This window comes from Pseudopodoces humilis, chromosome 18 (assembly GCF_049639895.1).
Source record: "Pseudopodoces humilis isolate 2021_Gansu_Grassland_sample_001 chromosome 18, ASM4963989v1, whole genome shotgun sequence".
In the NCBI taxonomy this organism is placed as follows: domain Eukaryota; kingdom Metazoa; phylum Chordata; class Aves; order Passeriformes; family Paridae; genus Pseudopodoces; species Pseudopodoces humilis.
The window spans coordinates 12,474,183-12,501,514 of NC_142217.1; the positions used below are offsets into that span (position 1 = coordinate 12,474,183).

General features: G+C 39.1%; 1 protein-coding gene across 1 annotated transcript; it reads left to right on the plus strand.

Annotated features, from left to right (window-relative positions):
• Positions 1-132: 132 nt before the first annotated feature.
• On the plus strand, positions 133-27,332 carry DNAAF5 (dynein axonemal assembly factor 5). The gene is made up of 13 exons (XM_005522981.3): positions 133-667; positions 1,267-1,451; positions 2,477-2,601; positions 3,030-3,145; positions 7,185-7,417; positions 9,807-10,019; positions 12,116-12,259; positions 16,158-16,326; positions 19,039-19,186; positions 23,526-23,676; positions 24,955-25,111; positions 26,281-26,472; positions 26,971-27,332. Exons 1-13 carry the CDS (start codon positions 133-135, stop codon positions 27,108-27,110), a joined length of 2,508 nt encoding a protein of 835 aa, XP_005523038.1. The 3' UTR covers positions 27,111-27,332.

Genomic DNA, 27,332 nt, shown 5'->3' on the forward strand with positions numbered 1-27,332 from the left:
CCCTGTCCCTGTGTCTGTCCCTGTCCCTGTCCCCAGCGCACTGCCCGGCACTGCCGTAAAGCAAGTGCGCGCCCGCCGTCGCAAACGCCCCGCGCGTCCCTGGCGACACGGCCGCGCCGCGGTGCCGGGAACATGGCTGCGGCCGGGGAGGCGGCCGAGCTGTCGCAGGCGCTGGCCCGGCCCCTGAGCCTCCTCCAGCAGCCCGACTGCAGCCGGGCGGCGCGATTGCGGGCGCTGGAGGACATCCGCGCCGAGCTGCAGGGCCGGCCGCTGCCGGGCGCGGTGCTGCAGGAGGTGTTCGCGGCGCGGCTGCTGCGGCCGCTGTCGCGCTGCCTGGCGGGGGACGCGGCGGAGCGGTGCCGGGAGCTCGCCCTGCAGCTGCTCCGTCACGGGCTCAGCCACGGCGAGCGGCCCTGCGAGGCGCTGCCCGTGCTCCTGCCGGCCCTGGCCCAGCGGCTGTGCCCGCCGCAGGGCGCGGAGCCCAGCGAGGAGCTGCGGCTGGGCCTGGTGCAGCTGCTGAGCCTCCTGCTGCAGCGCTGCGGCGCCGCCACCGCCCCCTACCTCGGCGACATCGCCCGTGTCCTCCAGGCCACCCTCCTCGACCACTATGCCGAGGTCAGGCGGGAGAGCTGCAGGTGTGCCGTGGCCTGCGCCAGGGCCATGCCAGGTGGGGCTGAGGGATGGGCAGCGCTGGGGCGATGCCGTGGGGGCTGAGAAGGGACGCTAGGAGCGAACAGGGATGCAGGCAGGAGAGAGATGAGAGGTCGCACGCACCCTCACAGGTGTGCTTTGCGGGGTTTGGAGGACCTGTTGGAGAAGAACCGTGCCAGGAGCGTAGGCTGAGCTGTGACATGTGGGGAGTAGCAGGAGGAGGGGCTAGGGGAGGCTGTGTGGGCAGCGTTCAGCTCTGATACTGCATAAAGTTAAAGCTGCCTGCTACACAGACACAGCACCATTAGTCAGGCTGCTGTTTGTAGTGGTACAGAAATCATGTTGCTCCAGATCTGTCACATACAGAAAGAAACAGGATTACGGATCAGCATTAAGCACCCCCCCAAATTCATTAGTCCTTCCAAAATCATCTTGTACTGCTGGTCCCAACAACTGTTGGTGTCGTGAATATATCGATGCTACATAGAATCCGAGAGTGGTTTGGGTTTGAAGGGACTTTAAAGATCACCTAGTTCAAACCCTCTACCATGGACAGGGATCCTGCCCACTATGGCAACTCACATGGTTGATGTTTCTGTCTTTCTGCCCTAACAGAGCACTTCCATATGCAGTCAGAGTCTCTGATAAAACCCCTAATGCAGACAATTTCCCACCAACACTACAGAGTTCGTGTTGATGTGATTCAGGCTACTGGAGCAGTGATACAGTTTGGGAATGGAAAGTCTGTGGATGATGTCCTGTCTCATCTCGCCCAGAGATTATTTGATGAGATTCCCAAGGTGTGCTTTTCTTCCTTCTTTTCTTGGCATTTATATTAAGTCTAGGTGAAACCCATCCCCATGGGGTGGGTTTCTTGGTGTTTCTTTCCCTGCTTTTCCTGTTTTCAGCTGTCTTGCATTCAGCTGAGATCTGTAAGTATGTCTGTTGTGGTTTTATCCCAGATGGGAATTGAGGACCACACAGCCCCTTGCTCACTCCCAGCTCGTGTCACCCGTCCTGGCATTGCTCCCTCAGCTGTAGGTGTAGCTCCTCACTAGCAGAGCTTGAGACACCCAAAAGTCTTGACTTAGGGTAAATTACACTGAGCAACAAGTAAAGATCAGTGTGTTATCAGCATTGTTCTCACACTAAATCCAAAAAATAGCACCACACCAGCTGCTAAGATGAAACCAGTACAACGTTCCACCCATCTCAGTTGTAATCTGTCCCAAACCAATGCTGGTGACTGCTGTCTAGTTCAGCAGGGTGTTGAGGATTATAGGCACCTTTTTGTTCTAATGGATGCCTTCAATTCTGTCTTAAATTCTCTGTCACATCTCTCTGGGCCTTGATTCTCTGGCCTTCTCATATGCTTAACAAACATGATATGGATCTCTTTATAAGATGCAACTGAAACAGTAATTTTAAAATTGATCTTTCTTTTATAGTGAACAGAGAAAATTTTCTTCTAGAGATGTGCTTGGAAAGCAAGCACAAATTCCAGAGAAATTTACATTTCTTACATTCTCAGGAAGGAATTAACCATGAGAATTTAGTTTTCTGAGTGAGGTCTGTATCTTGTCTTCCTCTCAGAGCTGGCTTTTGTGCAGCAGTCTAAGACTAACTAAACCAGAGTGGAAAAAGAGAACATGATTCCTTGTGTGTTCCTTAAGATACTTCCTGCAAGTGAGGAAATGCTGGATTCTTGTAATTTCTTCTGCAAGTGTTGATATGTTTTACCACATCTTATATACAGAAAGCAAATATTATTTTTAATATTCTTCTGTTATTTTCCTGACACCTTTTAAATGGTGTTTTGCTGTAGGTACGGCACGCTGTAACAACTGTCATTGGAGAATGGTTGTTGCACCTAAGAGACAGATACTCATATTTTCACAAGTTGATCCCTCTGTTACTTGGCAGCTTTACTGATGAAATTCCTGAAAATACGTAAGTGGAACATTTTGTCCTTTTTTTCCCCCCCTTAAATAGATGTCAATGAAGTGTTCCTAAGTTCACAGATGTCTTGCTTGGAGGACAAAACCCCCACTTGTGTTTGTTTGTTTTTTCTTGGACTGAAAATGTTATCATTATCTTCAGTAACTTTTGTTATACTGTCCTTTTATGCTACATTGAATTAAATGTGAGACAGACAAAGACAGGGGTGGACAGAGACAGAATTATCCCTTGGGAGAAGAGGCCTCTGTCCACTGAGTACAAAAGAAGTATAAACTCTCAATTTAGTGTGCCTAGGTTAAATGGCAGGAATGCTTCCCATCCTTCCAGCTGAATTCAAGTAGTTGCCTTTTCCAGAAGTCTCATTTTAAAGTGTTTTTATGTGAGGACATGGTGGTATAAAACTCTTATTTTATGTCTAGGAAACTGGCTTGGACCTACTGGGAAAAGATAGGCTTGCAATGGGAGAAAGAGAACGAAGAAAATTTGAAGGATAAGATGGATTTTAGTGTTTCACCATCCCATTATCCCAAAGGAGGTAAATGTTGTGCTGAAAGTGGTTTTTGCTTGTGAATAATCTCCAAGAGCTGCAGTGCAGTCCTGATAGCAGAGCAGGATGTGTAATATTCATTACATTATGTAATATTAATGTACAGAGAGGTAGCACATATAAAATATATATAAAATTATTTAAATTATTCCTATTAAATTTAAATTTTAAAAAGTGATTGTTCAGTAACCTTTTGTTTTGTTTTGTTTTGTTTTGTTTTTTTGTTTTTTGGTTCTTTTTGTTAATCCAAAAATTCTTTTTGGAGGAAGTAAATGAGGCTGCTTATGCTGAAAAAGAGGTAAAGCAGTGCAGAAACAGCAGTAAATTCTACACCAACCAGCATCCAGGTACACAGTGAGCACAGAAATGACTGGAAAGGAAGGCAGGAGGAAAGAAAACCTGTGAGCTAAGTCCTTGAATAATGAGTGCAGGTCATAGCATTAATGATCCACAGAATTGGTGTGGAAGAAAAATTTGCAATGAAATTATTTCAGACTTCTCTGTGAGACACTGGGATGCTACCTAAAGTCTGCCAGTGTATATGAAGAATGTGGGAACAGAGTATTTTCCTTTATTGTACACAAAAGCCCCAAGATATGCAGAATGGGTAGTTTACTTTTTACCACCATATGATTTATAGGTGGCTTTCAAGCACTGTGTTTGCAGTAGCTCGAAGCTTGTTTCCTGTCTTGGGTTCACAAAGTTAATGTTTAAAAATATGTGTATGGGAGTTGGGGGAAGAGAGAGTTTAACTGGCTCATTTATTGATTTCTATACTCATATTTAACTGAACAAAAACTCTTTTAGTGTGAAAGAACAGGTTCATGCTTGACTTGTGCCTACATGACAATCACATCACAGAATACCCAGCAGCAAAATCCTTTCCATGACAGTGGGTTCCGGAGTTCTTTCTTCTTTGAAATTACACTTTTTTTTTTTTTTCTTTAAAGTTGTTTTACTCAGTAATGCTTGAATGAAAGGGGAAGCGCTTCATAATGGTGACTGGTTTGACAGAACTGTTTAGCTTTGAAGGCAGGCAAGTTGATCTGTCATCCTTCCCAATGTTTTTTCTTTCCTCCTTATTTTATATATAAGTTTACCTCAGGGGTTTGGAAATGCTAAAGAACGCTTTTACTTCCACTAGTCACGGCAGAAGCATATTTCTTCTCTTGGCAGTCAGAGAATCTTTTAACAGGCATAAACTGATGAAGTTGAGTGTCTAAGCTCCAGTCACTTATTTTGCAATGACCATGATATAGTGAAGCTCATAAAAGGTTTCATTTCATTGTCCTTGGAATAGTGATTACCATTTGTACAGCTGATGGGGTTACCTTGGTCAGTTCTGTCTAGGTGTGTGTTGGGGTTTGTGTGTCTAAGCTGTTTTGGTGGAGCTTTTTAGAAAGTGATATCTACCAATTACTTCATAATTAAATGATATGTGATCTCCCAACTAATCTTCTTAGCACAATAAATACGCTTCATTAATTTGGGCAACATTCCAGCCCCACATTAAATTGAATTTTCATGCATTTTTCTTGGTAGAATGATGCAGTTAAGGCTTGAATGTGACATATATGTATGTATTTATGTGTACATATAACTAAAGAATATTTTTTAAAAATGGCCTAATAATTTTGGACTTGAGTCCCAAGTTAATGATGACTTTTAGGTATAAATTTCTTGCTGTTTATCTTTACTTCCAAATGGTATGTCTTATTAATAGTCAGGCTTGATGTGACAAACAGAAGAAAAATCAGAGGGAAGTATCATGGCTGCTTAATCCTACAGAAAGAAAACTTTGTATCAGAGACACTGATGTACCTTATGTGGTGTCCTACCACAGACTGTATGGATGATTGTTATTATATGTGTATTTATTTTATGTTATTGTTATTATATTTCTGTTTGCTGTCCATGAACATTTGGTTGGTTTGGTTTTTAGGGAGGGAGGTTTGTATTGGTTTGGATTTTTTTTAATATGATAATGATGTATTTTAGTACTTTGTTGCCATTTCTTGTAACTTTAGTGTACTGGAATATTTTTTTCCAATTGTGAGTATGTAGGATGTTTTACTTAAGTAGCTTTGTCCAGCTGTCAGACTAATGGAGCTGCCATAGAAGCCCCTGCTTTGATCTCCCAGTGACAGATCCTGCAGGTCAGAGGGGGACCAGAGGGAGACCTGTTGTCATCCTGGCAACTGCACAGCTTGCACTGAGCCCCAGCACTCATTGCCTCAGGATACAGGTGCAGACAGTTTATAGCAGGGAAGTCTTTGACAGGAGTAGCTACAGGGATAAATGCCTGCATTTGAACATCTGAAATGAAGGAATTGCTGATAAAGAATGGTCCAAATTCTTCAAACAAAATTCTGCCTCGGGTTGAATAGGATGCCAGTCTGTATTTGCTGTCTCAAGTTGATTTCTTTATTTGACCTTTTGCTACTCATTCTCGGCTTTCATAATCCAAAATGTTTCTTCCATTGACAAAAGAAGCAGCAATTCATGTCCTGATGCTTGAATTTTATTTTCTTCCCTAGTTAGGTATTTCATAGGTATTTCTAAGCCTTTTGTATCCTCAGACCATTTATTTTAGTCAGTTTTCCTTTTAGCATTTGTAGTTGCACAGACCAGTGCAGGAAAATATCCTGAGACAGCTCAGTCATTTTTTTCCTGAGCATTTACAGGAGAACTCTGTATCAGAAATAAAAAATGCACTCACACATTCAGTGTATTTTGACACCTCATAATGAATGATGTGTCTTTCTTAAAACAGCAAGTGAACATTGTGAGTGGCAATTATGAAATCATACTTCTCAAAGAACAACTTTTCAGATTTTGTTTGAATAAACATATACAGTGTTAAGACAAGAAAATAGACTGTAGGAAAAAAATCACTGAAAAAGTTTATTGTGTTTTGGGAAGGGCTGTCACAGCTTTATCTGTAAAGTATGGAACAGGACATCTATTAGATGCTTGTTGCATCTAACAAAGATGCAAGATATTAAGATATTTGTCAAGTTGCTCTTCTGAATCTCAGTGATTTATAAATTAACTAACAGGTAAATTTGATGATTGCCAAGACAGTACAGTAGGCATTTGTTGGGAAAGGTAAGTTTTTTAATTCTCCAGAAATTTGCGTTCTTTTTTTGAGGCAGGGAATATATATTTGTAACACTTTTGGGTTCTGTTTGAATCTCAAAAACTCACTTTCCACAAAGTCATTACAAATGAAATTCAGTCTTAAGAAAAAAAGAATGTACCCCCCCCAACTGCTGTATCATCATTTTAAATGTACTACTCAATTTTTGAAACATTTAAGAGACACTTCAGAGAGCTGCTCTTCCTGGAAAAGCCTTAGAAAGGAGATTATATAATTGCTGTGATTTTTAAAACACTATCAATTTGTTGGCCTGATCTAGTACACAGCATCTGTACAAGCCATAGTTCCATTCCCTTTCTGCCTTTAATTTGCCAGATACACTTTTAACCTTTTCCTTTAGAGGGCACAATTGATATTGTCTGTTTTACTGCAGCTCATGTCTTGTGTATTGTTTGTGCCTTCTACTTTTTCCTCTTCCAAATTATATTTAACTCAGCATTTGCATACAAAAGTCTTTCTTCTGTTTATCTATGTGTGTTTCAGTTTATTTTTCATGATGCTTGTGTTGCTGTCAAAATTAAAAGACAATTATTGAGCTGTGTTTTCCAATGTGGGTAAAGACACACAGTAATTTCAATTCTCTTTCCTTTCTTCTTCTGTAAACATTTTAAAACATGAACTCTAAATCACCATTCTGTAATAAGTACATAAATATTCAAAGAGCTGTGTGGAGTTTTAATTCTGCAATATATATTAAAAAAATGCAACTTGCACAGGTAAGTTCCTCAGCAGCATTTGGAATATTTTGTTCTATGCTGAAGCAGACTCCCAGAGCTCTTACCTTGCAGCTTTTAAACTTTTCTGAGGATTGTTATGCATTGGCTTTTCCTTTGATATTTCTTTTTGTGATGTTTTTATTTCTTCTAGAGACTCGACCAGGGCTGGGTTGTCGGGAACTTGTGTCAAGAAACCTCTCCAAAATTCTCCCAGGTCTCTGTCATGATATGACAGACTGGGTGGAAAGCACAAGAATCAAAGCATCCCAGCTCCTGTACACATTATTGCTGCATGCAGAGGATCACATCACCCAGCACATGGAGCTACTGCTGAGAACTTTGTACCAAGCGTGTTCAGATGAACAAAGAGAAGTGGTTAGAAATGTAAGTTTGATCTGTTAAAGTAGCTGTTGTACACTGAATAAAGACTTTATAGTCTTCAGTCTGTCTTCTGAAGGTTGACTTTACCTTAGGTCACTGGAACTTGCCCATGACTGAAGGATCAGGCTCAGGTTTATGTGGATGTTAAAAACACGTGCACATTGTACTTCACTAATCTCTTAAAATAAATGTGTTCCTCTATCATTGGTATGAAGACCAATAGTAAAGTTATTTAAATACTGTTCAGTTTGTATGCCAATCCCATGAAGCATTGATAATAATCTCTCTGAAAATTATAAGCAGTGGATTAAAGTCTAAAAGCCTTGGGGCAAGAAATTCAATGTAAAAAAATGTGCAGGTCATGCCCTTTCAAGTTAATTTCACTCCCCCTGCCCCATAATCCAACCATATACTGAGGTATGTTTATTCCATGTGATGCCCATGTTCAGGCTTTGAATCCTTGACCTAATGCTTGGAAAATGGCCGGGGGGGCTAGGGTTGTGAGAAATAATTAGTTTCATTTTTGCTAACAGTTGATTCTTTCAACACTTTGATCAACAAACCAGTGAAACAGATGCAGTTGAAGACATGAGTTTAGCAAAAGAAGGTACAAATGCTTTTACAATTTTAAGATAAAATCTTCTGTTCCTTTTTCTACACAAGGAGGAGGACATATGTATAACAAAAATATACCCACGTAACTTACTCTAAAGTTACAAATTTTATTGCTTTGAGAAATTGGAAGAATGTGTTCTGCTTATTGGATGCAGATAGTCCAACCCTAGATCAGGCTCTTCTGTAGGTTGCTGCTCTCAGCCAGACTATTAGAAAACATAAATAATTAGGACAATAAGGCCATGAAGCCTTGCTGTCCTGTCAAATTTCCTATCAAGTGCTTATTGCTATAAATCTATATTTAAAATATGTGTTCAAGCAGAACAAAGCTTTCCCTTACCTTTTATGGACCATACTTGTCTCTTTCTTGGAATTGCACCACTAATCTTCTCACAGGTGCTTCCAAGAGATTTATTCCAGGTTACAAGATGATTTCAGTATTCAGTTGTATTTTTCCTTGTGCCAAACATAAGATTCAGCAACTTTTGGTTTTGAGTGCCTTTTATCTCTTAGTGATGCAGCTTCCTAGAGTACTGTGATAACCTCCTCTAGTTTGTCACTGTAGGAATCCATTTCAGAGCAGCCACCAACTTGAAAAATGTCCATTTCTTTCTCCAGTCTAGTAATACCAAACGAGACTCTTTCAATTTTTTTACCCTATTAAAGTGAATAAATTGATCCATACAAATGTATCAAATCATATTTTTTGAACTCTTTAGTTGTATTGTCCAGTTTTCAGAGCACTAATAGTTTTTTCTTTATGGCAAATATGGAGGAGAGTGGAGTTCTCATCTACACAGAGGATGTTACATCTCCTTTGAGTCGTGTCTTTGTGAAAGAAACAGCTCTGTATAGTGCAAATTTAAATTGTAGAACTCATGACTATGTGCTTCCATTGAGACTAAAAAAAACTAGCAAGTTTCAAGTATTAATTATGTCCAAAAAAAAAGTCATAGCTAAATCACAAGACTATAAATGGTAGAAAAAGGGAGATAAATGTTCATCTTTGAGGAAATGAGCCAACCATTAAATCCATGGGATTGGAAGAAGTGTTTCTGTTGCACAGGTAGTGCTGCAGTAGTTGATTGTTTCTTTATTCATGCACATGATTGTAAATATTGGGCATCAGTCAGGCAGTAAGCCCTGGTGTGGTGGTATTTCATGTGGAATACAACATCCTGATACATCTGCAAGGCAGGAATGGGATCAAAGGGTGTCACTGTCATGTGGAATACACAGTAATTTAAGCCTTTCCATTAAAGAAGTAAGATGGAAAGCAGTAGGCAGTTACCCCATGGCATTGCTTCCACACTTAACCAGATCTGAAATGTCAGCTTCAAGGTATAGTGCAATAACAAAAAAAGTCCTCCTTAAGGTTTTTATAGTTAGAGCTTTTAATAGACACGTGGTGATGCATTAAGGGCGAGCCTCAGAACAGCATTTGAGGGACAAAGTGCTAAACCACTAAATGTGCAACATCTGGTTACTCTAAATTGGAAACTTTATTACAGTGAAGTTGTACACTTTGTTTCTGTGCACTGCTTTCTCGTGGAAGTTTGTCTGATGTGGGGAAGGCTGCTTGCAATGCCTTATTGTGTGTTTACTGAGCATGTCAAGAAAATTTCATTATGCATATAATCATTATTGAGTGAGTGGAAAAGGCCTACAAGGCAACTGCTGAAGCACTTAACAGCTGGAAACAGAAAAAGGCCATGATACGTTGAATGGTCTTTGTGCTTTTAGGAAAATCCTCAAATTATTCCTGTTCTTTTTTCAGAGTGTGAAAGCAGCAGAATTGATTGGAACGTTTGTCAGCCCTAAGGTGTCTTTGAAATTAATCACCCCAGCCTTTGAACAGACACCCAAAGCATCCTGTGTGATGGTTCTGGCTGCAGTGATTCGAGGTAGCCCAAAAGAAATCTTACAGCCTCATGTAACCCAGCTTGGCAACACACTGTCACAGGCTGGAGTCTGTCAGCGATCTGAAGAGGTAAGGAAAGCTGCAAAACACACAGCAGGATACAGGCTTTGACCAAACTTCTTTTTCAATTATTCTCCCTAAATGCTCCCATTCCTGTCTCTCCCTTGCACACCTGTCTCAGGATATAGCTGTGGACATGTGTCTGAGACAAAACAGGAGCTTCCCCATTCTTCCTGGGCCATGTTGTGGTCTCCTGGGAAAATTTGCTGCTTTCACGAACTTACCAACAGTCCATCCTCTTAGCAGGTATAGTTCAGGTTTGAGAACTGCTATAAAAGACTTCATGATGAAGAGGCAAGGCAGGGAGAGAAGCAGCTGTTTAGTAAGTCCTGTACTAACAAAGGACTACCCTGGCTGGTCCTGATTCAGAGTTTAACCCATGTTTTGAAATTCCTTGTGTTCACAAATCCAAACAAGATCATGCATTTCAATTCTCATCAGTAAAAGTGACTGAAAATTTTCTATAGTCTATTGTAATTGGCATGGCAGGTTTCTCAAGATGTCCTCTTAGTGTTATCTGATTTTTGTTTTCCATTCTTATTTTCCATTTTAAAAGGCAGTTACCAGTACTTTATTTGTGTATTTAAGAACATGTTTAGTAAACCTTTGGGCTTGGTTACTTCTCTTTTAGTGAAAGTCTACAAGGACCTTTATCAATTAGAAATTTACTTCCAAGTGTATCTCTAGGTAATAGCTGAGCCCAAAGACCATTTTTATTTTAGCATTTGAAGAATATTCATCAATTGCTATATAAGGAGATTCTCTTGAACATGGAATGGATATTTTTTAACCTGCAGAATATTTTTTCCTTCCCATGTTCAAATGTAGAAATACATCTGTTAGAGATGCACAAGAGGAATCCCTGAAGTTTTCCCCACAAATGAAATCCTGGCTTTCATTCCACCAGAAGTTTTAGATCTCTGCTGTTAAGATGACCAAAAAAGGGCCAGTGCTGTGCCTTGAGGAACTCTGACTTCATGTCAGGTGTAGGCTTCCCTTAAAACAGTTATTCATGTGTGCAGACTGAATCTGGCCTAATTGTCTTTTTGAGCCAATTTGAGAAATACATTTCAAGTTCTTCCCTCATTAGGTTTCTTCCCTAATGGAATATGTACCAGTGATGCAGGAATTAACCTTAATCTCCATGAAGCCTATGATGATTAGGAGCTCATATAAGTGGAAGCACTATAACCTGATTGTTCAAATAACAATTCCCTGAGGTATAGCTGCAAAATTGCTATGAGGTTTAAGCTTACCACTTCCATTTGGCACTAGCTCCAGGAGTCAGATCCATCTGCTGCTGAAAGTTTGGCAGAATTGTTCCAGCCTTTAGCCTTAGAAAACAATCTCTATTTTAGCCAGCAAATGCTGCACTGACACTGTTTAGCTAAGGATTGACCATGTCCATGAGATTAATAACACTTATGGCTAACCTATTCCTGGACTTGATTTATTTTTTGGGAGTAAATTTGTAACAATGGCCCCTTCTGTTCCCTGTCAGCTTCATGGATATCTGATGCACTTTATCATAGAAGTCATGGCAAACTAGCTGACAGCAGTATTGACTTGAACTGGTATCAGATGGATCAAGATAACATGAATTATATGGCATCAAATGAGATAAATTGGCTGAGATAAAAGCAAAGGCTCAGGTTTTTTTGGTTTATGTATTTAGCTGTCATTGTTCATTCAAAACAATCAAACATGGAATAATATTTCAAAGAGTTGTAACAAATATGTTATTAATTAACAAATTGCACTTCTGAAAGAGAAAGTACTATCAGCAAGCACTCCAAAATGCTTTGATGTTTTTATTCACCATTCACCAGTGGAACCATTGTGTGATTAAGAGCAGGGTCATTTAATTTGTTAACAGGACAAGGTAAACACAAACAAACAGTGTGGAAGGAAGATTATATTGTATTTTATAAAAAGTAGAATACAGGTAATTAGAAGAACTAACATGAAATTACCAATATGTTACCAATGTAAGGGATTACATGGTACTTGGATTTTATTACTGTCATTTCCCATATCTCTCCTTTAAAGAAAAACTTACATTTGCTAAGAAAACATAGTAAATATGTCCTTTTTAAAATAAATAGGTCTTTTATATGGAGCAGTTGCTTTCTTGTGTACAAGCACTGATTGAAGTGTGCCAGGAGGACTGCAAAGAAATTAGCTTGCAGCTAATGAAAGTTTTGGTGACCATAATGGCAATACCATCTTCTCAGGACCTTAAAGAAAAGGTAAACTATGAGCTGGTTTAATATTTTGTTGTGTTCTTGTCTTTTCCTATTGTTAAGACACTTTGTGGAAATGGAGCCATAATTATTTGTGGGGAGTATTTGTGGCTAGTCAGAGATTGTGCATCTCTGACAGTATAGACTGTACATGCTTAGTAGCAGAGTTAAGTCTGGAGTTGGGTTTACAGTTTGGGTCAGCAGAACCTGGAGAATTATGTTTCTTCATAACTTTGATTAAAAGCTCATAGACCTAAAATACATTCTGGTTCCAGACAAGGCCCTGGAATTCAGTTTTATTTTGTGGTCAAAAGCATCTAGTATGGGTCTGTAGCTGCAGTTACAACTGTAATTTTCTTTTTCTCTATGTGTGTTTAGGTTAGGTTTCAGAATAGATGGCTTGATGCGCATTACTGGATCAAGGGAATCTTAGAGCTGGATGGGGGCAGCCATGGGCCTAGCAGAGCACTTTATTTGGGTGGGTATTAACCACCTGTCCACATTTAGGTAAAGTTTCAGAACAAGCAGTGTCCAAGATTGGATGTTTGTACTGGATTCTGCAAAGCCTTGAGCATGCTGGTGGTGCTGGTTGAACTGTTGATGTTTACTTTTTACTGTGAAGGTTTGGTTATATGCAGGAAAAAACTGAGATTTATTTTCTGGCTGTTAAAGAACAATTCCCTTAGAGGTCAAGAGTACTACTGGCCTTAAAAATGTGATGGTTTCACAGTGATTTTTTCATCTTTAGCCAAGTATCAGACTGATTTTACAGCAGTTGACCTTTTTACCTCCCCACAAGAAACAAAAGTTTAAATGTCACAGGAATGCTTTAAAATCGAGGACAGCTGTACATGCCCAGATAATAGATGAGCTTTTTTGGCTCAGCATTATCTCACCCCCTTATTTTTCTCTTCCTCTTTCTTCCCCGAGCTAAATATCATATAAATCAGCGAGCCATCCGCATGTAGTACAATTATGACCTATCCCAGTTGTCTTTTTTTCAAACACACACCTTAAGTGCAGTGGCTATTCTACTTCCTCTCCTCTTGCTCCCAGGCATGGTATTCCAAAGGCCTGTGTAGCATCAGGATTTATGGCCCCAGAGCTGACAGGCTGCCTCTGAGGAGGCGCTCGCTCAGAAAGCTCTTCGGAAAGAAAGTGGAACAAAACTTGAAACAAGTATTGAAAAGACTTTGCAGGTCAAAGAGGGGTGGGATGATGATTTGTCTTATGGAGAGTGGGATCTTTGGGCGGGGGGGAAGTGGGTTGGAGTTTTTGTTTGTTTGCTTGGAGGGTTTTTGTAGGAAAAAAATAGCGGTCTGGGTAAGCCTGTGATGGATCTGGAATATTTTGTGGTATCTTGCCTGTTTATCCCTGCAGTGGTCTTTAAAGTCAGCAGTGTCCATTTAAAACCTTACAACTTCATACTCCTACAAAGAAAGCAGTTTCATGGAGATAAATCCTGATTTTCATAAACAGAAAACTTAATCTCTTGAGATTATTAAAGGTTTAAGATGTTCCTGCAGTTCCAGATGATTTTTTAAGTTGACAGTATTTTGGAAGAGAATCCTTTTTCTCATTAGCCTTTCTTTCAGCTAGACACATACAAAATCTGGCAGTGAGATTACATAATTGCAGTATTTCAAAATTGTCACAAAGACAAATATGGCTTGAATTTTATTTTTTTCTCCTGTTACTGATTATTCCAAAACTTCAAAGTGATCTGTACAGCTTGAAGAAGGCAAGAAGTCCCTGTTAAAATAGATTAGGAACATGTAGAACAAAAGTATCACAGCTGCTGTAAAAGTATGAATATTTTGTTCAGAAAAGAAATCTGTATTCAGACTCCAAGATTTTGAGTATGAACATAAATTATTCAAAAATTTGCATTATAGAACTTTAATTCAGGCTTTATTGTAAGGGGACAGAAGACCACTGAGATACTGGAGACCACAACTGCAGTGACCTGAGCTGAATGCTCAGGTCTGGCCTGATTTTTGGTTTTGTGTCCATCATGTTTGTGGTTGCTTGGGGCTGAGGGAATGGACTGAGACCACCAGCTGAGCACAGCAGAGGCATGAGGAGGAGGGTGGCTCACAGCCCCAAAGAGACTGAAGCTCTATCAGTTGGTGGAGTCTGTTAGGCATGATTTGAGCTTGTCAGGGATTTAACTGGTGACCTAAGATAAGATTTTGTTTCATTACCACTGCCCTGTGCTATCCTGACTCTTCTTTCAGCTCACTGATTATTAGCAGGAAAATATTGTGTCGCTAAACTTGTTAGCTGTCAAATAAAGGAGAGAAATTTGCCTTTGCTACTTATTTTTATTTAACTGTAGACATTGCTTAATAAGAAAATATGCATAAGTCTGCTGGCATATTTAACTTATTCTCTCTTTTTTTTGTTTTTAATTGCATTATTGAAACCACGAAATTTACTTTAAATTATGTGTGAACAATGTGTTATTTTGTATCTCTTGTTCAATGGAAAAAAAGTCTTGTGTATTATGTGTTATAGTGGGATTAATAATAAGGAATAGTTTCTGTCCTGACACATTCTGTAAAATGTTCCAATTAATTTACAGGTAGCTTATATGTAAAATATTAATTTATCTGGGTTGTTTTGGCTGTCTGGCAGAATGCTTCCATAAAGGAGAAATCTATTGTGCTTGAGGCAGGCAAACCTGCTTTAAGAGTAACCTTTGTCCTCAGCAAATCTTGATTTATTTATTTTTTTCTTAGAATTCTCATTTATTTTCTCCACATCTGGTACTTCCATAAAAACATCTTTGTCTGGCAAGTGATTAGTCTGGAAGAGTCTAAAGGTCCTAGACATGTTTGAGCTAACTTGTGTGGTTGAGTTCAGCTTAAAAATATTAAAAATATGAGTACAATTTGTAGTTCTACTGAAGCACTTGGAGTCAAATGATGTCACTCCCAGCACTGCACTCCATCTTTCCCTGCTGGAGCTGGCCCTGCTGGCAGCACACGTTATTCCTTAGAGAGGTTCCTAACGGTGCCTTGCTCCCCATTCTTGATTCACAGTCCACTGAAATCACCAAGACTACAGATCCTGCTTCCAGCACGCTTTTAATCTCTTCCTTGGAGAAGTTTTATACTTCTGGTAGGAGCCTTCAGGAACTGTAAAAACAAATTTTTGTTTGCTTTGAAACACATCTGCTGCAAGTGATTAGGAAAATCTATAGGCATCCTTGCCAAGCATGCTTATGTCTGGAATTCATTTAGTAGTTCTTTTTACATGTTTCATTTGTACATGTTTTATTTGCATGTCTCATGGAATAGTCTGAACTCTAAATATGAAGAAGATATTTCTGACATAGCAGTGAGTTTTGGTACTTCTAAGGAACAGAAGCTGAGGATTTTGAGATGTGCCTGCTCAGTTACTACAGAGAGAGAGCATCTTTCATAATTAAAACTGGGGGGAGAAAGGGAAGAGGGGAAATGCCATGTCTTCTCTTACCTGCAACAGCAATAGTTTCTGGAAGCTGCCATGGCTTGGGATTGTGAGAAATTCCCCCATGTTTGTTTTAAAGCATTCTTAAATTAAGGAGAAAAATCACTACATCTTTAAAACCACAAAGAGCCTTTTTTATGATGTGGTTAGTTTTTGGATAGGTCTGCACATGGATTAGAGACTCTATCATTTTGCTGTTAGGTTGCCATGTTCCTGATGATTTCATTTTAAAATCAGGACAAATGTTTTACTTCAAATAAAAGTTAATGGATGTAGTATAAACAGACATTAAATATCAGTCTTGATTGTTTAATAGAAACTATGAAAATCTTCCCGTGTCCCTTCTGTTCTTGCAGAATGAGTTTTAAAGGAGTTTGGGTTGTTTTTTTTTTAATGGTTTCAGTTAAGTATCCTGTCTCCATTCTAACAGGTGGAGAAAACAATGTCTTCATTAGCTGAAGTGCAGCAATTGGAAAGTTTTCATTGTCTCTACAAGCAGCACATAATTCAGCTGCTGGAGTGGGTTTCAGTGTCATGTGAAGGGTGGACCTGCTACTCCCCAGAAGTGCTGCAGTTCGAGGTCATTGCAACCCATTCAGGTATGACTCACTTAGTTCTAAAACAAATCCAGTCAGAATCTCCACTGCCTGCAGACAGCTTGTGTTTTGTAATGAGCAGTGTAATATTCAGAACCTTCACAAGAATGTGATGGAAAGCAAAAAAATGTTGAAGCAGCTCAGATTCCCAAAGATTCCATGGCTGCAGGGAGAATGGTAAAAGCACTTAAGGAAAAGTGCACTTTCAGTTGAATGAAATTGGTGAGGATTAAGGGGAGACAAACTGAGATAGCTTGTGTCCAAAAATCCATATTTTTTTCAAAATTCCATCTATTCACTAATTTTTAAAAAAATTTTCACTAAAATTTTTGAAAATTCTGTCTGTTCACTAGTCTTCCAGAGGACACCACCTCTCTCTAACAAACACTTCCTCACTGCTGCTGTCCAGCACGTGGCCGTGCAGAGGTGAGTGGCGCACACTGGCGTACATCTCACACACCTTCAGTCCTGCACAGTGAGCACTCCTCTGCCACAGCTCCCCAGCTGGCATCTGCAGCAAGGAACATGGTGACAGGCAGTGCTTTTCACCTAGACACCCATTTTAAGATTATTAGAATGAAAAGTCCTGTTTATTTGGTTTTTCCTTTCAGCTGGTTGTAAGGGGGATGGAGACAGTCACTTCTTGAAGTATCACTGTGGCTGCTGCACATAGATGTAAAGAGGTATATTTTAAAGGAATGTATCTTCTGCATTTAATATTTGAATCTCAAAAATCCCCTCATCAAACCTATGTAAAGCACCCACTTGTTGGTGTGTGCAGCAACCAGCATAAGTACTTTTTTTGGTTTTCTTCTGTGGAAAGAACAAAAAGTTACTTCAGCACAAGATTTGAGAGGCCAACTTTTCTGTATATTTGTGCTCCCATTTCCGTGACTGAGGGACTTCTAGACAGTTGTCTCTGTTTTCCTTAATGCTAAATAAATCATCAAATGTCTGGGCAAACATTTTGGCTTACACCCAACACTGGTAATATGCTATTGTCTGTGTTTTCTGTCTGACACAGCAGCTCCTAGAGCTATTTTTTTTCTTTCTTTTCATTCCCACACATAATGTTGTTTTTAATCAATTTAATCAGCTTTACTCAATTCATATTTCTCAGTTTTTACTGTTTTTCAGGAGTGTATGCTTAAGCTGCAATTAGTAATGTAGTTTATTTTGTTTATTTTCCATCTGTTGAATTTGCTGTTATCAGTTTGATATAGTACTAGTATCTTGTGAATGTCACAGAACTCACTTGGAGCAATGTATCTTGAATAAATGCTGTGAAAATAAAGACCTATTTGTTGGCACAGACATTTAGCAAACAGTAGTTCAGCACCCTGTATTGCTTCAGTCTAGACAGTGAAGATTTGGGTTTTTTCATTATTATTTTAAACATTAAATTTCCAGATATTATGAGCTTGTTTTGGAATCTTGAATACTTCAATCTGTCCATCCCATGTGTGAGGAATATTCTTGTCATTATAAATACCAGTGTTGCGTCTCCCCTGGAAGGATTTTCTGAGTTAGTGGAGTTGAATGGAATGTGCATCTTAAGGATGCAAAGCTGATGAAGTTCCTAAAGGAAAGCTGTTTCTTGCAAGAATAGAGTAGAAAGAGCATTCTACTGCAAGAAGCTTGCAGAATAAAGCGTGTGTACAGTCTTTATGTACTCTTCCTCTTTCAAAGCAGGCAGATGTTAATCATTATCAGGGAGAAAGGCACAAATTCCCTTCAGTTGTGGGAAAATAACTGTTGGGATAACAGTTTAGAGTTTTGTTTGTTTGTTTATTGTCTAAATTTATCATCATAGGATGTGAAAATATTAACAAACTAAAGAGTTAATTTAGAAGATATTTTATTTCAAATAGTTTCTAAAATACATCATATTTTAGATTGTCTTCTAAGATGAAAATAAGCATTGTTTAAGCAGGGAGAAGGAATGCTGCTGCAGTAGTTGTATTATCCAAGTTTTGAAGCTGATCCTTTCAAACAGGCCCTTTCCTATGCCTCCAGGAGTCATGAACACCTCAAATGCTGCATGTGGAAAAACTTGAAAGAAGAAAAAAGTGTAGTTAATGCTGCTGTGTCCAGAGGTGTCAGGGTCATGCCAGATCCAGTGTAGTTTTTCATTAAGAAAACCAAAGCTTTGTGCATATCCTCAGACTTACAGAGTTACAAGGGAACAGCATTAATCTGCAGCCAGTTCTTCTACTGACAGTCCCAGCAACTCTGGGGTGTCATGGATAGATCCATTCCAGGGTCAGTAAATGATAGAATGACATAGGTTGGAAGGAGCCTTAAAGACCATCAAGTTTCAACTCCCTGCTGTGGGCAGGGACACCTTCCACTATCCCAGGTTGCTCCGAGCTCCATCCAACCTGGCTTTGGACACTGCCAAGGATGGGGCAGCCACAGCTTCTTTGGGCAAATGTCTACAGCTATGCCAAGCTGACTGAATGAGATGTGGGGAACTGATCTTTAGGCTGCTCTGGCCAAAACTGGCGGTACCTGAGCCTGTGGGGAGTTAGCCTGGGGGTTGGTGCACCACCTAATAGGGTGTCCATAGACGCCTCAACAACTGCTGTGCAAGAGTGGGAAGCTAAGGACTATTTTAACACCAGTTACATTAGAAATCTTAATGCAGCTACGTATGAAACATCTAAATAGAACTTACTAGTATTCTGAAAAAAGCCTTCTGTGTTTGTTTGCTAGGTCCTGTCATAGGTGAAGCTCTGGATGATTTTATTCTCATTCTGAAGACGTGTCTCCAGCCAAACAAAGATCCCCAGATGCGGTTAAAGATTTTTACTGTTTTATCTCAGTTGTTGCAGAAAGCAAGTAAAACCATCAATTCTCAGGGGTAAGTGGAGGTCTGATTTCATACAGCTATTTGAAAACTCCAGAGGCATTAAGAAGTAATGACCATGGGAGTTATTTAACCCCTATAACCATCTCCATGTGAACGTGACTGGAAGAAGAAAGACTTTCCCACCATCTTCTACAGCCTATTCTTCTTGCTGTAATTTTTAATAATGATTAGGAGGGTAGAGTGCAATAATTAAAAATGTACATATAAATAAATGGAAGTCTTGACTTCCTTCACTGTAGTCTTCCTACCTGTGCCATTATTGGGAATTAAAAGGAATGTCATACAGATCTGGATAGTTAAAAAAAAAAAAGAAAAGAAGAGCTGTGGTTGAGAAGAACACTTGTTTGAAAGCTAAAAGGGAGATTCTTAGGAAAAGAATTGGGAGAGAAGTTGTTTGGGTTTTTTTTTCATTTTCTCACAGCCAACTCCTAAATCCCTAAACTTTGCCTGTAGTCATTGTAATGAAATAGTTACACACCCCAATAAATTGGCATTTAAAAACTCCCAAGATATTTAATGATGTTTGAAAAGCTTTAAACTAAATGTTTGATAAGACATTATTGTGACTGAAGATGTAAGTCTCCTGTTGCTTGGCAATATTTAGGCATTACAAGTACAATCTAAGTATAACTGAGATGCTTATAAAACTCCTCATCTATAACAATGCCAAAGGGGGTCTCTTTTACCATTATTAATTTAGCCTGACTAATAGTAGAAACACTTGTGAAAAGTACAAACACTGAATCCATAAACCACATCTGCCCTACTTTTTACCTGCTGCATTTAGGATATAAATGTATTGATTATTTTTTTTTTAATTTTTAACTCTTAAAAAGCCTGAAACCAACCAAACAACCAATAAACCAAAAGGGAAAAAATCACAGGAAACATTCTTCTTAAAAGTACTTAGATAGCAATTGTCACTTATTTATAGGTAAAAGTTTTTTCACAATTCTGATGAGCAAATTGGCACTCACTGGGCAGTTGGTATGTTGAACATTCATTCTGGATCCATGATGCCAAGTTAATATGAATGTAGATTTATTTTTGCCATTTTTAGATATATTTTATATATTTATGGCCTGCATCCTATAATGAGGGGAGGAGGAGGAACTCTGGCATTCCTATTCAGTGGGGAATTCCAGGTAAGCTGTAGAACCTGTGGTGATGCATCCCCTAATAGATTTTGAGCTAATGTGCTTAGGACTAAATATAATGAAACTCTTCTTTCTTGACTTTTGTTCCATATTCTCAGGAGTTGATGTTAAATTCCTGATGCATATAAGAAATATCTTTGTAGTCAGTGGTAGTAGTCAGTTACTTGTTTAAATAATCATGTAACTGAGTGATAGTTACAAGATTAATCTAAATAGTCAAGAATTTAGAAAAAAAGAAAAGCACTTTGAAAACTGTTTGAAGTGTTACAGGGATCTGACTATTTATTTTAAACCAATTTGTATCATCTAACTGAAAATGCAAAGCCCTTGGAGCCAAGAAACCAAATCCAATGAGCTGCCAGCTTCATTAATATTCTCAGGAAAGGGAAGAATGTTTCAAAGTAATTCAGTGAATATGGGCACACACCACCCCAGCTCTGCACACAGAAGTGATGGAAGTTGTTTTGCTCAGGGCAGTGTGAGTGAATGGCTCTTGTCAGGATGGGATAGATCCAGGAGGGTCACAGACCTGTTTGTATGAAGGATGGTCCAGTCCAGCTTGTAATGAGGCTCTGTCCTCTGACGACAAAAGCAAAGCCATGAATTTTACCAGTAGGTTTGTCTTCAAGACTAAAAAGCAGTGGAAGCAGCTAAATGCCTCTTTGAAGTCTTGAACCTTACCATGGACACAGCAAATGTTTTCATGTAGGAGGTAACATGTAGAGTTTCTGTGTTTGAAGCATTGCTTGCAAAACATTTCTGGAGATTTTGATTTATAAAAGCCAATCTAATTTTGTTTCAAATTACCTGGGTTTAGGATGTTAAATTAGAAAAAAAATAAAAAACCCAAGAAAAACATACACAGAAAACCCCAAGACACAACAATCCATAAACATATAAGGCAAAGTGTGGCAACGTCATAAAAGCGAAAAGAAACCAATGCAAAATAAAAATGTATAAAAAAACAATTTACATGGAATGAAAGTTCAATGATGCAAGTTCATGAAACCAATTTTAATGCAAACCCAAGCTCTCTGCTTTGCACATCAGCATAAGAGCAGGGTATTAATGTCTCTGCAGATTGCATTTTAGTTATCTCATATCCAGTTGAGAATGAAATATCAACTCTCTTAATACAAACATCCCAGACAGGGTATGTCTTTTCCTGGAAATGACTGGCGTTTAGAATTAAGTTACACAGATTTACAACAATGAGATCTGAAAATAGAAAGAGGGAGAATTTAATTGCATCAGCAACAGCAAAAATAAAATGGTAATGGTAATGAGAGATAGTGTTGGGAAGCAGTAGTAAGTTCCAGTTGCACTCTCCCATTCACTGCTGTCAGTAATTTGTTTAACTCCTTGAAATGGTTCTCAGAGTTTAGATATGAAGGCTTTAGATTATTATGCTAAACACAGTTGTGTGGTCACCTAATTGTGTTTGAGTCTGACATGATGGAGTCAGATAATTGCCAGATATTGCTTTGCTGATTCTGTTTCAAGGCACTAGAACAAACATTCTCACAAACAGCACAGCACCATGGTTAACATAATGCTGATGGAATTTACCTTTGTGTTTTGACAGATCGTTTTCTCACTGCAGTTTAACAGAAGGTTTTATTAAAAACAGAAGCAGCTACTGATCAGATAGCACAGACAGCACAGAGCTGCTTTTTGGAGCTGAAAGGAGATTTGGAATGATGCCGATCATTAGTTTTACTTTTTTCTGACAACTTTTTTAACGGGAAACTATTAATGCTCAAAAATGTGTTTAAAATACCACATCTAAAGGTTTTTACAGATTTCAGTGTGTCTAATGGGACATCAGATTTCTTGTTATTACTTAAGTGCCATCTGCTGACAAGAAGCAGCAGTGGATGGATCTCTTCTTCTGAGACTTCTTCAGAGTCCAAAGGCTCCCTTGCCAAGGGGAAGCAGCAGCCAGGTGTATCTATTTCCATCATGTTGCAGGTGTGTGTCAGCACATAACTGAGGCCTGGCAGTGCAGTTGCTTGTGCTTCAGTCAGGTAATACCTGGAGAACAGGGACTGCCTGCAGCCTGGATTCTTTTTAAAATGCTCACTGGTAATTGTTGGTTGTTAACACGGACCTGTTATGTTCCTCCCGTGTCTTGGCACATCACTAAAGGGGTCACTCATTCACCCTGGCAGTGTAGGACTCTTAGAAAAGTCAGCAAGAGCTTGTTCCCTTTGTACCAAGCAGCAAGGTGGGGCTGTGCTGTTTGGCACGCAGGGGGCTGCAGTTTGAATAGAGCTCTGAACACAGTGGGACAGTCAGGCTAGGTTCAGTCTGTTTGCACATTGCCAGCTGCTGTGTAAGGCAGGGGCACAGTGCATGACCCGAGCCTCAGTTACCAGCCACTTGTGTCTCTTTGGTGCAGCAAAGCATTAATTAACTTGTAAGATCTATATTTTTTAGCTCTTAATTTGAGATTGTTTGAGCTGTAACTAAATGAACGTGAGGGAATCCTGCCTGTTGTAATTGCTGACTCTCACAGCAACTTTTAGCATCGTAACAACCCATTCAATGGAAGAGGAGGAAAAAGCATCAGCAAAAACATCGCAGATTTATATGTTTGTAATAAAAACACCCTAGTATTGGGACTGGCACCATCAGAAAATCCTAAAGACCTCTCATCTTTGGGGGAGGCAAGTTTCTGAGCCAAGAGAGAGCTGAAATATTCTGTGTAGGCTCCCTGCTGTATCAGGAGTTCAGGTGTCATCAATAGCATTCATACTTTTCACATTATAACTACTTTCACTGGCCGGTCTCATAGGGTCTCAAAGACACTAGTGAATCCTCACACCATTGCACAGGGTGTTATCACCACTGCACAGACAGAGAAGGTGAGACACAGAGAAGGTAAGGAATTTACTGAGATAACACTGAGTCATGGTCATTGCCTGAAGTGGGAGAAAGTCTAGCCTCTCCTTTCTATGAATGTTAGGTATTTGTTTAAATATTATCTAGAAAAATTAAGTTGTGAAAAGCTTATCACATTGCCTTATACAATTTTATTTATTTTTTTACAAAGTCTTTTTTTTCCCTTTTCTGCCTATGTTTCTCTGGCAGAAAATTCTCTTTTACATCCTGTCAGTCTCTTTATCACTTTCTCATGAACCTTTATTTTGCTTTCTTATTTTTGGCTTCAGGCTGTTCCCTAGCTACCTTGAGACTGTGATAAAAGACATCCTGGCTCCTAATCTGCAGTGGCATGCTGGAAGAACAGCAGCTGCCATCCGTGCTACAGCTGTATTGTGCCTTTGGGCTCTCATCCACTGTGAAATGCTTTCACCAAAAGAGGTAAATTGCCTCTTTCTCATCCTTTGAAATCTTAGGCAGGAAAACAAAATAAATGCGAGAGAAAAAAAAAAAAAAAAATCCTTTGGGTAAGTAGCATTTCCAGAAGAACATACAGTTTTCATAATAAAATTCATTAATTGTAATTGAGTGTTCATGACTGAAACAATCACTAGTGGAGGGGTGATGACATCCTGATAAGAGACCTGAGGCCAGCAAAATGCTGAGGTGTAAAACTGACTAGCATCAAATTTTGTAGCTGTTGTTGTCTAACAGATCATCAGTTCTGTGTTCACTGACTACTATGAACACAACAGTTTGGGGGCTTGACATTACTGGTCCCTCAGGCAGAGCCTGTGCAGCAGTGCTGGAGCCAGCCAGGACGTGCTGTGCTGTCATGTGGCAAAGACAAGTTGTCTGGTTGCCTTGGAGCCCACAGATCCATTTAGGGGGAAAAAAATAACTCATAGAGATTCTACAAAAGAACAGGAGGACTTGAAAAGGGACATGAAGAATATCTATAAAGGCTGGAGTGCTAGCAAGGAGAACACTTGAAGAGATGTTGCTCACCCCTGATTAAGGATTAATTGACTCTGAGGGGGTTTTGAAACTTCTTTGCTAACAAAAGTAGCATTTGGAACTTACATACTGGAAATATGTTAGCTACAAGCTCATTTTTTTAAAATAAATCTAATTAAAATGTTATTAAATGTTCACAGTCTTTAGTGTCTTTATAACAGACCTTAATTGAACAAAGTGCTTAAACACACATATCTGGTTGAGTTCACATATACAGAAATGTTGATATCAGAAACTGCTATTCTAGCCGAACATTTCTGAATCTGTGCCTTAACGCCTATTTGGCGTTAATGGATGATGTGAAATACACGGAATAAAGTCAGATTCCAAACCTCCCAGCACATCCCAGCCCGGTGCTTCCTGTTGGAGTCAGGCGCCATCTGCTGCTCCCTGTGCAGAACCCTCAGCTCCGCCTTGCTCCAAGGCTCGGCGATTTCGGGTTTGTTTTAAAGACCAGTCAGTTTTAAAGCTTTCACAAGCTTAAACATACATGAGTTATATACAACTCATCTGCTTGTATACTGAATGTTCAGGAGCTGGGTGATTGTTAGATTTTCATTTTCCAAGCTAATGTAGAGGCAAAATTAGAGCTCTGTAACTTCAGGGATTTCAGGGATACAGCAAACAAGTGTCTGGCACAACTAATGGTAAGTGCTGTAACACTAAGCATATTTTTTTCTATATTTTTCCTATTAACTGTAGATCTTAAAAGTGAAAGATGAGCTGATGCCCCAAATTATTGCTTCCATGGATGAAGACTCTAAAATTACTCGACTGATGGCTTGTCGTATTGTTGATGTTTTTCTAAAAGTCTGTGGGAGGCAGTTTGATGCAGATAAATTTAAGAACACCTACACAGGTATGTGTAAAGGTTTAGTAGACTTGGGGTGAGGGCGTTGTGGGTTTGTTTGTGTCTTTAATCAAGACCTTAATCAAGATCACACTGTTGAAGAATTACATTTGCTTTTTTACCCAAAGTGCCATAGTTTGCTCAGCTTTTAAGAGTTTGGCAGAACCGAGCAGTATTCCCAACGTCATTATCCATCAGACCACTAGGTGGAACTTCACTCAATACTTTGGTTTGTGCAGGGTTTGCCAGCAGCTCATCTGCATTGCTTCAGAGTTTGGACTATGTGAAATAATGTGCTAAGTATAGTGAGAGCAGAACAGTACTGCAGTGTATAAATGGAAATCACATTGTTCTCCGTGCTGTTTGAGAGCCAAGAGCAAACCATTTCAGTGTACCATAAATAGACCTGAATAGGTAGTGGGTTGGGTTTTTATCTAAAAAAAAAAAACAAAGAAGAAAACTCTAATCTAGAGTTTTGTATTGCCAATTAGAGCAGGGAGCTGTAGTGCCTCTTAGGATGAAAGGCTAAACTATGAATCAGAAGTACAGAATATGCTCTGTGCCAGCAATATTATGTTCTTATACATATAAATAAATATGGCTTTCCCTAACTCGGCATCTTAACAACTGATACTTTTTCTTACATGGCACACTGGAAATCTAACTACAAACATTTTTATTTTGGAGAAATACATGATCAGATAATCCTCCAAGTATATATATATGTCTTTGCATCTTGCATATTCATGTAGTCTGCAGTGCAGTAATTCACTGAAATAGTAATATTTAATAATTTAAATCATTAATATTATTTAATAATTTAATATTTAATAGAAATTCTGTGCTTTATAAAGCATAGAAATACTTAAACTCTGTAGTTCTGTAATGCATAAATAGATATCCGTAGTTCCTTGTTAGAAGGAGTGCTAGATAATGTTCAATTAATCTAAATACTTCTGTATATGTCCTCTATTAATGTTTGGACAACATAATGCAATAACAATGAATGAGGAGCTTTTAGGAACAGTGTGCTACATGTATTTATTATGCTCAAAAGACAAAAATATGTCAGAAGTGCAACAATAATTTGGATGTTGACAGAATACGTTTGTTTTTTTTTCAAATGCAAGAGCCAGCTCCTCTGTTCACAGAGCATTTTGGTTATTGCTCCTTTTCAGAGGTTTTAAAGCGTCTGGACGATGCCTCGTGTGATGTCCGAATGGCAGCTGCTCACACCTTGGCTAATTGGTTTAAGTGCTTAAAGGACAGTGATGTGAAATCCTCAATGGAAGGTCATGTTGAGTTTCTGTACCAAGAACTGTTGGTACATCTCGATGACCCAGATGAAAATCTCCAAAAAGCAGTCCTAGGTAAGAATTTCAGTCATGTATATTTTTAACAATGTTTTTTAAATCATCATCTTGAGTGTTCATGAAAGCAGCACATACAGGTAGAGGATAATTCTGCCAGATTGGAGCTTTCCTTTGGGTTTCCGTGGATGGGCTCTGATGTTTTACCTGTGTGCAGAATGAATGCTTTGCCCAGTGTTCCCTGTTCTGGTAGCTGAACTACCAGAGATTTTATAGATGGTAAACAGGATATGGAGCACAGCGTCCAACCACTACAGGGTGTGACCATATCCCAGCCTGCTGGAGGGACTCTCTGGAATTTATTAATGTAGCAGCCTGTGTTAAAGAACATAAAGGCCAAAATAAAGATCTCAGCTAATGTGGGAGGGAGGAATTGTGTTGTCATCACTACATCACTTGTAGAACAATTTCCAGGTTTGCTTTTAGCTATATTGAGGGAAGTTGGGTAGAGAAACACAAAGCAGCTACTGATTTATAAAACATATTTTTGTCTTACAGAAGTTTTAAAGGAAGGAAGCATTTTATATCCAGATCTGCTGGTGAGAGAAATTGAAGGGGTTGTACATAAGCATCAAACACCAGTCTATTGTAATCAGCTGCTACATCACATTCAGTCAGCCAAGGAATCAGCTTTCTGAATCACTGCTGAGATTCTGTTTAGGAAACTGATGTGAAATCTGTATGACCTGGATTATCTTTGTACTTTTGTTTGCTTAAGAAAGGCTGAGCTGGAAATAGATTGATTTTTCTTTGTAAATTCACTGTTGGTTCATTTTAAAGTGAAACTGGCAAAATTCTAAGTTCTTTGCAGTTTGAATATTTTTTTGTATTTCCTAGCAATAAAACAGTGTTTTAATTCA